Source organism: Onychostoma macrolepis, chromosome 07 (genome assembly GCF_012432095.1).
Source record: "Onychostoma macrolepis isolate SWU-2019 chromosome 07, ASM1243209v1, whole genome shotgun sequence".
Classification (NCBI taxonomy): Eukaryota; Metazoa; Chordata; class Actinopteri; order Cypriniformes; family Cyprinidae; genus Onychostoma; species Onychostoma macrolepis.
In genome coordinates this window covers 10,691,796-10,704,041 of record NC_081161.1, presented here as the reverse complement: position 1 = coordinate 10,704,041, position 12,246 = coordinate 10,691,796, and the positions used below count along the sequence as shown (strand labels likewise).

At 35.4% G+C, this 12,246-nt stretch overlaps 1 protein-coding gene across 2 annotated transcripts in view; it reads right to left on the bottom strand.

Moving 5' to 3' along the window:
* The window catches only part of piezo1 (piezo-type mechanosensitive ion channel component 1), a 100,839-nt gene that overhangs the window by 7,642 nt on the left and 80,951 nt on the right, over positions 1 to 12,246 (bottom strand). For both annotated transcript variants that reach the window (XM_058783477.1, XM_058783478.1), the window contains 19 exons: positions 12,019 to 12,223; positions 10,985 to 11,089; positions 10,311 to 10,467; positions 8,993 to 9,236; positions 8,796 to 8,892; positions 8,444 to 8,609; positions 7,901 to 7,990; positions 7,714 to 7,790; positions 7,068 to 7,145; positions 6,551 to 6,651; positions 6,345 to 6,456; positions 6,144 to 6,218; positions 5,460 to 5,644; positions 5,268 to 5,383; positions 4,252 to 4,416; positions 3,536 to 3,794; positions 2,186 to 2,374; positions 1,106 to 1,412; positions 838 to 949 (listed from right to left, as the gene is read on the bottom strand). In XM_058783477.1, the coding sequence (XP_058639460.1) occupies positions 838 to 949; positions 1,106 to 1,412; positions 2,186 to 2,374; positions 3,536 to 3,794; positions 4,252 to 4,416; positions 5,268 to 5,383; positions 5,460 to 5,644; positions 6,144 to 6,218; positions 6,345 to 6,456; positions 6,551 to 6,651; positions 7,068 to 7,145; positions 7,714 to 7,790; positions 7,901 to 7,990; positions 8,444 to 8,609; positions 8,796 to 8,892; positions 8,993 to 9,236; positions 10,311 to 10,467; positions 10,985 to 11,089; positions 12,019 to 12,223 (2,840 nt within the window). The remainder of the gene's footprint in view (positions 1 to 837; positions 950 to 1,105; positions 1,413 to 2,185; positions 2,375 to 3,535; positions 3,795 to 4,251; positions 4,417 to 5,267; positions 5,384 to 5,459; positions 5,645 to 6,143; positions 6,219 to 6,344; positions 6,457 to 6,550; positions 6,652 to 7,067; positions 7,146 to 7,713; positions 7,791 to 7,900; positions 7,991 to 8,443; positions 8,610 to 8,795; positions 8,893 to 8,992; positions 9,237 to 10,310; positions 10,468 to 10,984; positions 11,090 to 12,018; positions 12,224 to 12,246) is intronic.

Below are 12,246 nucleotides of genomic sequence, written 5' to 3'. Positions count from 1 at the left end.
AATTCACATCATTACAAGATGAGCAGGAACCTGTGAATCAGCAGAAAGCTGGTCATATGACTGTATAAATCTGTGGATTAAGATATGCTACATATCAATATTATTAGCTATTGATTTATAATATACACATGTATATATTGTATGTGTGATAAATTGCATTATTTTACTCATTTTTTCTTCATCTGCACTGGACCATGCACAATTATTTTCTTATCTTGTGTACAGTTTAGATTTTGGTAGAATAAAAATAATGGTGACTTGACTTAATAAGATTATATTTGTTAACATTAGTTAACTATTTAACAATGCAAAATACTTCTAAAGCATTTGAGTTAATTTTACTAATACTGATTGAGTTAATACTGTACTAATACATTATTAAGATCAGAAGATGCCTTTTTTGTTAATATTATTTAGTGGACTTGAGCTAACATGAACAATTGCATTTTTAACAAAGATAATAAATACGGTAACAAACGTCTTGTTCATTATTAATTGTTAGTTGATGCATTAACTAACGAGACCTTATTGTAAAGCATTGCCAAAATAACTGAGTGTGTGCTAATCAATGCCACAGTACACTTGGTCTTCTCATAGTTTTGCTCTGCTTTTTTATATTAATGTGAGAAAAACAAATAAATATTGCAACTTTGCAATACCCAACAACAAAATCAGTTTAATTCCATCCTGGAAAAGCCAACTGGTCCGATATGATCATTAGATGATCTAGATGATTTATCAGCGCTGGCAGACCATCAACAAACCAACTAGACTTTGATAAGCTGCAATGATCTAGTCTTTCCTGCTGGCTTGAGACAAAAGCAACAAGAATCTTACATGGATAAGAAAAGTCCTTTGAGTTTTCCTCCAACAGCATTCAATAGTTTTCTACTGGCGTCCTTGCTGCTTTTCTTTGACTTCTTCTTCTTGGGTTCCTTCTGTACAGTGTCTGTAAGAGGATTGTTTATACATATATCAAAATAACACTACACATAACAGGTACCGGTTCAGGTAACTCAGTACAATCTTACAGACATTATTTAGATGTATTAAATATATAGTTATATACTGCAAATAATCTTTTTTTTTTTTTTTCGCAACAGACCTTTTTCCGACTGTTTTTTCTTGCGGAAGCGAAGGAAACGACTCTTCTTCTTTCCATCCTCCTTCACCGTATCAAGGGTATTTGTTTGTATGTTGGGCTCTGGGTCAGTCTGTATTTCAGCATCGGTCGGTGATTCTGTCGATGGTGTCATTGACAGCACCTCCGTGTTGGGCTCTGGCTGTGCTTGGCTGTCCTCTTCATCTGAGAGTTGAAAGACTTTCTCGTCTCTTTCATTCTTGTCCTTCTCCACAGATGAAAGATTGCTCTTCTCTTCCAGAGGGCCCTCTTGGTCCCAGAGACCATAACGCTGAGAGAGGCAAAGTGAAAAAAATATATCACGAACAAACTAGATGCCAAGTCATAATATGTGACCCTGGATCACAAAATCAGTCATAAGGGTCAGTTTTTCGAAATTGAGATTTATACATCATCTGAAAGCCGAATAAATACGCTTTCCATTGATGTATGGTTTGTTAGGATTGGACAATATTTGGCAGAGATACAACTATTTGAAAATCTGGAATCTGAGGGTGCAAAAAGATCTAAATATTGAGAAAATCACCTTTAAAGTTGTCCAAATGAAGTCCTTAGCAATGCATATTACTAATCAAAAATTAAGTCTTCATATATTTACAGTAGGAAATTTACAAAATATCTTCATGGAACATGATCTTTACTTAATATCCTAATGATTTTTGGCATGAAAGAAAAATTTATAATTTTGACCCATACAATGTATTTTTGGCTATTGCTACAAATATACCCCAGCGACTTAAGACTGGTTTTGTGGTCCAGGGTCACATATAAGAAAATGGTGTTTGTAGATTGTAAGTCTTCACAGAAACGACACCGTTGTGGTAACACAAGATTGATTATGAATTCCATGTAGAATGCCCTGATATGTCAACATTAGATTGTATTTTAAAATTAGGCATGCAAAGGTAACTTCCATACCAATGCAATTCTTTCGAATTGAAAGATTTTGAACAGAAACAGCGAATGCTTTTAACTCTACCATTTTAAGATGGTAAGCATCTGAAACAGTTTAACTAGTCTAGGCTTGTTTTTTGAGCTGAATACCTGGAGAAGTGACCGGTGAAAGAAGAGGACCAATAGCTGGAGCAAATCATAACGGATATAGTTGTCAGTTTTCTCCAGTCCCAAGATGCGTGGAGGGAAGAACGGCTTGTCCTCATTTAACTTCAGCTCATACTCAGTATTCCACGGGAAGAAGCCAAACTGAAACAGGTATTTGAGCACCACCATGACCTGTGGGACACACAATAAGTTATTACTGTCCCACCCGCAACTGGTTTGTAAAGTTTTAAAGCTTTGTTTTGTATATAGAAAAGCTTTTTCTGCTGGAAAACAACAGGCCATACCAGCTTCATCTTATTTTATATTTGAATCATTATTGTATCGCTATGATAATTATCCAGTTATTTATTATTAACTATTTCATCTTGTATTTATTAACTACTGTGTTTTGTTTTTTGGTATATGTATTGTTAACTATTTGTATTGTCTTATTTTAAATGCACCTTGGGGTTGTCACAAGAGAAATTTTGTTGTGTTACACAATGACAATATAGTACTTGACTTAACCCTATAAACCCTACTGTACCATATTTGATACCTCTAAATTAAATGATCAACATGATAAATACCTTGCTGAAAAATGGTTGTACACAATCTTCTGTCATCTGATGATAGTTTATACTTTCTTTATCAAGTAAAAAGCCTTTTAGTTTAATTCTAAAAACCTTTTACCCCTTTAGGTTGTGAAACACATCTTTTGGCAGTGAAATCATTTAGATATTTATATAAGAATAACTTTTATATTGTTAGTTCAAGATGAACACTCAGACACCTTAAATTTACTTGACTATCCATACATTAAAAAAAAGCTTTTTTTAGATTTTATTTTTTATATTTTGTCTAAAGTTTCAATAAACCATTCCTTTTCTGGCTATTATTTCATATGTCAAGCTTTACAGGGTTAATGCAGTCAAGCTGTTTTCGAAACATAGCAGTTGGTTTATTTATGGCCCAAGGTGGTCTACCAGAGTTAATCAACTTGACCAAAATAGTCCTACTAGGTTAACCCTGGTGGTCAGAATGGTCAACCACCTACACCAGCGTCAACCAGCTAGTTATTAAACCTAACACCCCCCACCCCAAGCACGATTTGACAATAGAATAGAAATAAAGGTTTCATTAAAAAAAATAAGATAAAATAAACTTTTCAAAAGTTAGCTGAAATAGTGTTTTATATACTATATAAAATAAACTAAAAAGCATTATCATGAACACAATCTAATGATATCATAATGAGCATTATATTAACATTTAATTTTTTTTTAATTATCTGAAACACATCTGAATCAAATAAAGTCAATTGTAACAAAGGCATTGTCTGTTCTTCCCCACCTCTGTATAGATGATGGCCGTCATCCAGAACCTCTTGGAAGGTCGTGGCACAGACAGCATTGCCCAGAGAAAGACGAGTATTGGCAGCACCAGTGAGATGACAGAGGCTGTCACCAGGTTATTAAGCACGATAATGAAATAACAGACCAGCTCAGAGTGGGCTGCCAGAACATTATAGAGCGCAAAGAGCAGCTTCAGCGGTCGGTTCTGAGACGAGTAGAACTCACGACTCTGTATCAACTCCTCAACACTGAAAGACCTAAAACAGAGCATACAGAGAAAATAACTGAACTGCACAAATTGCAAAACAATTACAACAACTATTCACTTTATTTGATTTTATCTTATCTTATCTTATCTTATCTTATTTTGTTAGAAAAGAGGTCTTGTTCACATAATGTGAAATGTGAAAATATATATAATATAAAAACTGTAAATTCTTTATGCATCACACTGTTTTTCAATGCTGAATTTATACATTTATTCTAAATTAATGATAAAAAAAAAAAAAAAAAAATAATAATAATAATAATAATATATATATATATATATATATATATATATATATATATATATATACACATACACACAGTATATATATCAATTAGATTCAAATGCATTTCTAAAGCACTTTAAAAAACATCAGAGTGCTGTACCCAAAGTGCTGTACTCTTTAATAATGGCGGAAGATTATACAGTCGTCATATAAAGCACACCTTTCTGAAAGCAGTTCACTTGCAGTTCTGGAGCGTCGAGGGCGGTGGGTGTGTTGATTGTAAAAAGGCTCTGTGTCAAGCTCTAATGTGAGTTCAGAGGATAGAGTTGTGCTGCTGAAGTCACGGGACTTTGGAAAACCACCCAGTGTCTCCAACTCAACCACACTGCAAAACAAATGGGACATTCGGTCGTAACTGACAGAAACAAAATACATAAAAAAGACACTCTGTTGTCCTCCTGCTGGATATCCCAAACTGAAAGATCATTGGTCCTTTCCCACATAGCTGTATATTAAACATCATGTACTGTACTGTACATTCTAGTCGTGTCGCAAATAATTTTTACTTTCATTACGGACATGTCATGTCTGGTTAGAACACGGCATTAATCATAAACACTGAAAACATATCTAATCAAACATCTAAAAGGAAATGTTTTTTTAATATGACACAACTTTTGAAAAAGACTGAGACCACCTTGAAAATCTAGGATTCATAACCTAATTTAAAATTAGAAATAACTAGAAAGTTTTATAATTTTGCAAATTTTAAATTTAAATTATGACTTGCACTAACATCATTCTACTATACTGATTTGGTGCTTAATTATGGATTAATTTGGATAGTGGTCCTTTACTGTCTATGTTTTGCTTTTCCTAATGAATGGAAAGTTCAATGAACAGCATTTATTTATACCAAACATTTGATTATTTTTTTAATTATACCAAACATTTGAATTGTAGTGTAACATGATTTCCACAAAAATATTAAGTAGCAAAAATGTTTCTTGAGCATCAAATAAGCATTTTAGGATGAGTTCTGAAGGATCATGTAACACTGAAGACTGGAGTAATAAAATCAAATAGAAAACAGTTTTAAAAGCTAAAATTGTAATAATATTTCACAATTGTGATATTGACCATGTAAAGTCCTTGAACAAAAGGTAATTTTTCGACAAATTCTTGGCTATGCAGACATCGATGTAGGAAACTGGCTGCTGGGCAGGTCACACTCACTTGACGTTACTGTTGAAATGAACATTGTCCGTGTCAGTTTCATCGAGACATGTCTCTACAGTGAGATTCTCACTGTCCTGTGATATCTGATCATCCATGGGCTCTCTGGAGGGACTCTGTGAATGGAACAAAATTCATGAGAACAATACCAACAACACATTGGATAAGGTTTTTTTTGAGTGAGTTGCCCACCTGGCTGATGTTGTGAATGAAGAGGTAGCGCTCCTCAGAGAGGACTATAGAAGTGTCTACATACTGCTTGGTGAGCAAATCAAGCCACATAGTGAATCCGTCCACCATGGCCAGGAAAAGCACCCAAAGGAACTTCAGTATGTCCAGAATCCTCTGCACTATATCACTGCCAGAGGCTTGAGATGCTGTAAAATCAGAATGATGCACTGGGATGTCATTTGAAATTTAAGGCACCCTTAAGCTCTTCCCCTGTTTTACAGATTCTTACAGTTAGGTGGTGATAAATCTTTATATTTAAAAGGGAATATACAGTAGTCAACATTTGAAGTGGATCAAAAAAAAGTTCAAAGTTGTCCCAAGACAAGAACGCATTTTGGTTTTAGGACAACTTTGATGAAAGGTTTTGATCTACTTTAAATGCTGACTAGTGTAGTTATTTTCAAATGGCTGTGCCATTAACCTTCATGTATTGTCATTTAGGTAGCTATACACTACATATGTTCATAATTTAACTAACTACAATTAACTTGCTTAGCAAAACCCTCCTCAAACTGTTGCTCTGCTATCAGATCTAAAAGAGAAAATTGAGTAGTTGAAATACTGAAACTGCATTATGACTTGAAAAAGTCATTTTAAAATATATATTTTTTTAAATTTTACATTTATTCCTCACCCATGACTTACCAACATCATCTCCTTCCTCTTGCATCTCCTCCACTTCTTTCCCATCAAAAACTGCTTCACCCTCCTCAGTGCCATCTGATAACCACAGAGAGAAATAGACAACTCTAAATTCTACTGTAATACGATGAAGTGTGCAGCCGATTGCTTTGTTTCTTTGCGTATGTATTACTGTATGTTTCATATGCGTATTCAATGTTTAACCTGTAGCCTGAGAGGTTTGTTGCTTCTTTGCTTCTGCTCTCTGCTCTCTCTGCCTCTGCTGACGGTCTTTCAGAGCTTCTTTTGCGCTGGTGACCCAAGCCTGGTATGCCAGCTGTGGAAAACAGTTTAGACCCAAACTTTACACATTTATCTCTATAAACACTGCCTTACCAAACATAGAACAAAATCAGTTCAAAGCATGCCACCTGAAAGGCAGTCTGTTGACGAGGTTTCTGTTCCTCCTGAAAGGATTCTTCTTCCTCTCCACTGTCAGACTCAAACATGTAGTATTCCCCAGAATGCAACACTAAAACAACAACATTAAATCAAACATACATTCTGAATCCTTTGCTCTCAAGAAAATAGGTTCAAACCCCTCTGATGCACGGTGTACAGTGGACCAGGATCATTATAATTAACTAAAACTTTATTGACTTAAATACACATTTCTCATTTTCTTTAGATTGACTTGATGTATTAAAAGAACTAAAAATGAAATATAATTTAAAAACGTTTATAGATATTTTTCTAACTAATTAAAGGACAAAAAACCTCACAACTAAATTACTAAAACTTTAAATTTCAAATTTAAAACTGCAGTATAAAGAACTTTATTAAATCTAAACTTGAGACTGCCATCTTCATATGATATGAAATGATTTGCAGAGTCTGACAGGGCTAAGCTTGATATTCACTATGAATAGCAGCTGATTGCAAGTATACCAGTTGCATGGTCCATCCAAGGATACTGCCACTTTTTGGACTTCGATAACTGTCTCTCCTTCTTCTGTTCCTTGGAGTCTGTGAGGTGAAATACATATGTAAGTAATGTTATGACTGATACACTCTCACTAGTAGCTCTGCACTGAATTTGCATTGTCGTTTACAACATACTAAAGATCCCCTTCCTTGTGCATGTTTGTTTATTAAAAAGAAAGTTATTATTTTCTCACTATCGCCTAAACATTCCATTCCTTTCCCCTATTTGTTTATTAAAAGAATACACCAAATAATTTTTTTTTTTTTAGTTCTTAATTTTCTCACTCTCATTCCATTAATTTAAAATGTATTATTCACTTATATTTTCCCAGCTGCCATAGCCCACAAAATTAATTCATGTGATATCAAATGAGCGATGTTTGAATGTTGTGTATAAATGAGATTTGAAAGCGATTTGTATCAAAATGAGGGTGAGTAAATAATGAGAGAATATGTGGGTCAACCAACATTTTAAATATTCTTGTCAATTTGATAATGCTTTCAGCTACCTACAAGAGAATAATCCTCTGTTTAATGCACTTTACCGTATTAAAATCCATCAAACCACAGCTGATCAGTTATATTAGTTTAAATGGTAATGCATTTGTACCAGATGGCTGCTCCTCTATATCTGAAGTTTTGCGTCCTTCTTTATACTTCTGCTGTTTGTCACGTATGCGGTTCATCCTGAGGAAAAATAAAGATATAGAGTGACTAGCGCTCAGGAAGGACATAGTGAGGGTTTTTTTAATTGATTGTTTGATTGATTATGGTAAAAAAGGACAGTGTTAACTCACGATTCCTTTAGCTGCTGAAGTGACTTTTTCTCTGCCTGCTGATAGAAATGCATGTTCTTTATAATGCTGGCTCGGAACAGCTCGAAACCCCTTAATGCAAACACACAAATGAAAAATCAGGTCAGAAAATAAACTTCATATGTTAGAAATGCCCTAACTTATACAATAAATCACTGTTTTTGTTGCATTCCACTCAACTTTGAAAGTTGAAATTTTGAACTTCGTATTTTGAAAAGTGTAACACAATTAGAATTCACCTAGATACATTTATGATGCCAAAAAAACTTGCAGTTAGTGCTAAACATTCAAGCTAAAAAATAATTGCATAATAATTATTTGCACAGATGGTAAAATTAACTTTTGTTAACTTAAAAATGCTAGCATAACCATTTTGTTTCTTTATACATCATATTTAGAGAATAAGACAAGAGAAGCCTAGAGTTGTAGGTCAGATTGATCAATTTCTTACACCTGACTGAATGGAAAGCATGAAATAACTGCCCCAACTGCCCCTTCTGACGTGTCCAGCAGGGGTGCACTTACCGAGAAGCCTGTCGCGCTGATGCTTGAATATCTGCAGTTACATGCAAAAAGTAAAAACTGATGAAGACTCTCCTCTGTAGCAGGAGGAAGAAGAAACAGATACTGTCCCAGATAATGCCAGCCTCTTCCACAGGCAGAGAGCATTCTTTATCACACACTGAATTAGCTGAGGAAGAAACACATACACAAGATTACATCTGACTTGCTGTGGTCTGTGATGTGGCATATTTTAAGATATTTAATAGTAATAGTAAGCAGTAATTTTTACTCTAGGCAAAAACAGTTTTTAAGTAAAATATTATGACAGTGTGCTTGACAACAATGATACAAATGAAAGCAGTGCAAAACTTACGGTCATAGTAGCCTTTGACTGTGCACACCAGACTGAAGAGCTGAATCACCCAGCAGAAGTTCTTCTGCATCTCCAACACAAACACACAGGCCAGGATCTAACACAAGAACAGGGCTGTTGTAAGAAAGTTGTTCTCTTTGTAGCTGTCTGCAAGTTATATGGCTTAGTGAGTCAGCGTAGTAGGACTGTTCACTCACAGACAGGATGTTCTTGGAAATGATCACAGCCACATTGTATATGATCAGACAATCCCACAGGACCAGACGTGTACGTGATGGCTTGATCAACAGACGTGTGCCAAAAAGCAGGAAGAAGAAGCAGGCCATAAGATACCCCAACCCGAAAACACTGATCCGAGTAGCACCGGTCACAAACACCACCGACAGCACAAACCAGAACATGTATCGGAACACCAGGACCTTTGCCATGTCCAGATAGGACCTTCAATACATAGAGAGAGACACACAGATATTATTTTTCAATACAAGACATTCATGAAGCAAATAGTTCCTAAAAATGATAAAATACAACAGTCTAGCTGTACAGTAATTATTACATTTCATTATCTACAGAACAGTTCTTTATCATATCGCTCTCATTATCGTTTATAAAAGCAATAAACCATGTTAAAGGAATATGAAAATGAAAATTGTCTAAATTTACTCACCCTCAGGCCATCCAAGATGTAGATGAATTCTTTCTTCATTGAAAAAGATTTGGAGAAATTTTGCATTAAATCACTTGCTCACCAATGGATCCTCTGCAGTGAATGGGTACCGTCAGATTGAGAGTCCAAACAGCTGATCAAAACAATCACAATTCAACTCCTGTCTATCAATTAACGTCTTGTGAACTGAAAAGCTGTGCGTTTGTAATAAATCCATTAAGATGTTTTTAACGTCAAACCATTGCTTCTGGCTAAAATACAAGTCCTCTATCTATCACATTGCTTTTCTCAGTGAAAAAAAAAGTTGCCTTGTCTGAATCAGGAAAGAAATATGCACAGATCAAGCACCTTTTACAAACAAAAACAGTTTAAAACAGTTCTAAACAAATGCAGTGTGTCATCGGATTTTGTTGTGAGAGAAACAGGAGATGGACTTTGTCACTTAAGGAAGTGTTATTACTGATTTTAGCTAGAAGCAACAGTTTAAAGTTAAAACACCTTAATCATGGATTTCTTTCTTATAAACACAGCTTTTCACTTCACAAGATGTTAATTGATGGACTGGAGTGGTGTGGATTACTTGTGGATTATTGTTATGCTTTTATCAGCTTTTTGGACGTTCTTTCTGACGGCACCCATTCACTGCAGAGGATCCAATAGTGAGTAAGTGCTATACTGTATTACTATATTTCTCCAATCTGTTCCGATGATGAAACAAACTCATCTACATCTTGGATGGCCTGAGGGTGAGTACATTTTCCAAATTTGAGCTCCTTTTGCATTAGATCCGTACCAAGTAAAGCTGTTTTTATTTCTCATTCTTTCCTGAAGTACACACAATGTGTTACCTGCAGTTGATGAAGTTTGGGGCTGGGTTGAAGGGCATATCCTCCATAGGGTCAGGGTTGTCTTTGTTCTCGCCTCCCATGACCATCCACTCTTCCTTTTTCTCATTTTCAAACACAGACCACTGCTGGGAGGCACACATCAGCAGAAAGAAGTCCGCTGCAACACAACATTTTGTAAACATTTTATGTATTTTGGAGGGGCCTCAAATTTCCCTATATCCACCTTATTTTTCAACAGAATTCATAAGCCATTAAAAGTAAATAAGTAGACGAATAACACTGAAATAATATGATAAAAATTACCATTCTGCAACATTAAGGAGCATTATATATTGTACAACTAAAATAACGGCTGACACAGTCAAAAATGTGCCCACTCTTATGTTAAAAATAAGGCGGATAGTGGTCCCTAAGTACATTTACACTTAAGCCTCACCTAAAATTGAATTTAAGTCACTGTATCAGATAAGACTAATAGCCTTGATAGTTGACTGAAAAGTCATTGTTCTTAAAAAAAAAAATAATGCCTCTTGGTTTGACATTGTATAGTCTAATGTAACGACAGTCATACATTATTTTAATGTGGCTTAAGTGTCCATATATGTTTTGAGTCCACTATAGGCAGGATAACTGGTGAGTAATTATATTTCTGTTCAGTTGAAGGTGTCACTTACATATGAGGTTCCTAGAGTTGGGGATGGTGAAGAAGTCAGGTAAATAGATCCATTTAACCAGAGCTGAATGGATAGTTACAGAGGTTCTCCATCTCCAAGGGTAATCTATAGCCATGTGAGACAGGTCAGGTTACTAGAGTCAGGTCACTTACCAAGAAAACTTGTACTAATACTGAGCAGCATAGATACACAGGATGTGTCCTTGTAATTAACTGGCAGCTGAGCTGATTTATACTTGTTTTAGGTCAAATAAAGTCTAGTCAAATTTATCTGTATAGCGCTTTTCACAACGCATTGTTTCAAAGCTTTACAGACATACATCAGGTTAATGTTTATAATATCTTGATGCCTTATTGTCACGTTAAGCAGGGTGAAAATAGCCTTGTGGGCAGTGCGCCAACATATAACGCTGTTGCATTTTGGGAGTACCGAGTTTGAGTCGTGGTTCGTGGACCTTTTACAATCCCGTCATAATCTCTCTCTCCCACTTTGCCTCCTGACATACATACTGTCCTAACATACTAAAGGCAAAAACACCAAAAATAAATCTTAAAAATGAATATATTATCCTATGTCAGTATAACCTAATGGTACATGCTGTGGGGAAAAAATATATATATTTTGCTCTTATATTATATTTGCTATATAGTACTTCACTTAACATGAGTGTACTGTATGTATCCGACTAAGGTTGAATAAACATATAGTAGTTGTGTAATTCGTTATTAAATATTAATTTGCTAATTAAAGGGGGGATTTGGATACTCGTTAAGCAGGACAGGTTGAGAGACCAGCAGCCCAAAAGCACCAGCTTGGCTTTTTAAAATGTGTTTCAAGAGTCTTGTGCTCGGTTTCATTTCATTTCCAGATGTTGAACTTTTTTTTTTAAACCAAGAGCCCATCTTGTGTGAATGTCCAAAACAAAACAACGCTGTGCAACCTCTATATTCCTTTAATTTTAGACGAAAATGATTGCAGTTAAAGTGATATGTTAAGTGACATCACTGTTGATTTGCATAGAGAGGTAGACTCACCTATACAGAGGGCAGGAGGGATGCCCACACACAGAACATACTGGTATATCATGAAGACAACCAGAAACAGGCAGTACTTTGACCAGATCTTGGCAATGGCTACTCTGCGCCGCTGCACCATGATGGCCACCAACCAACAGCCGTGGATAATAACCAGGAAGTTCATACGCTGGCCAATAACATTCACAGTCATGAGGAAGCAGATCTAGAATTGAAAGTGATGCACAA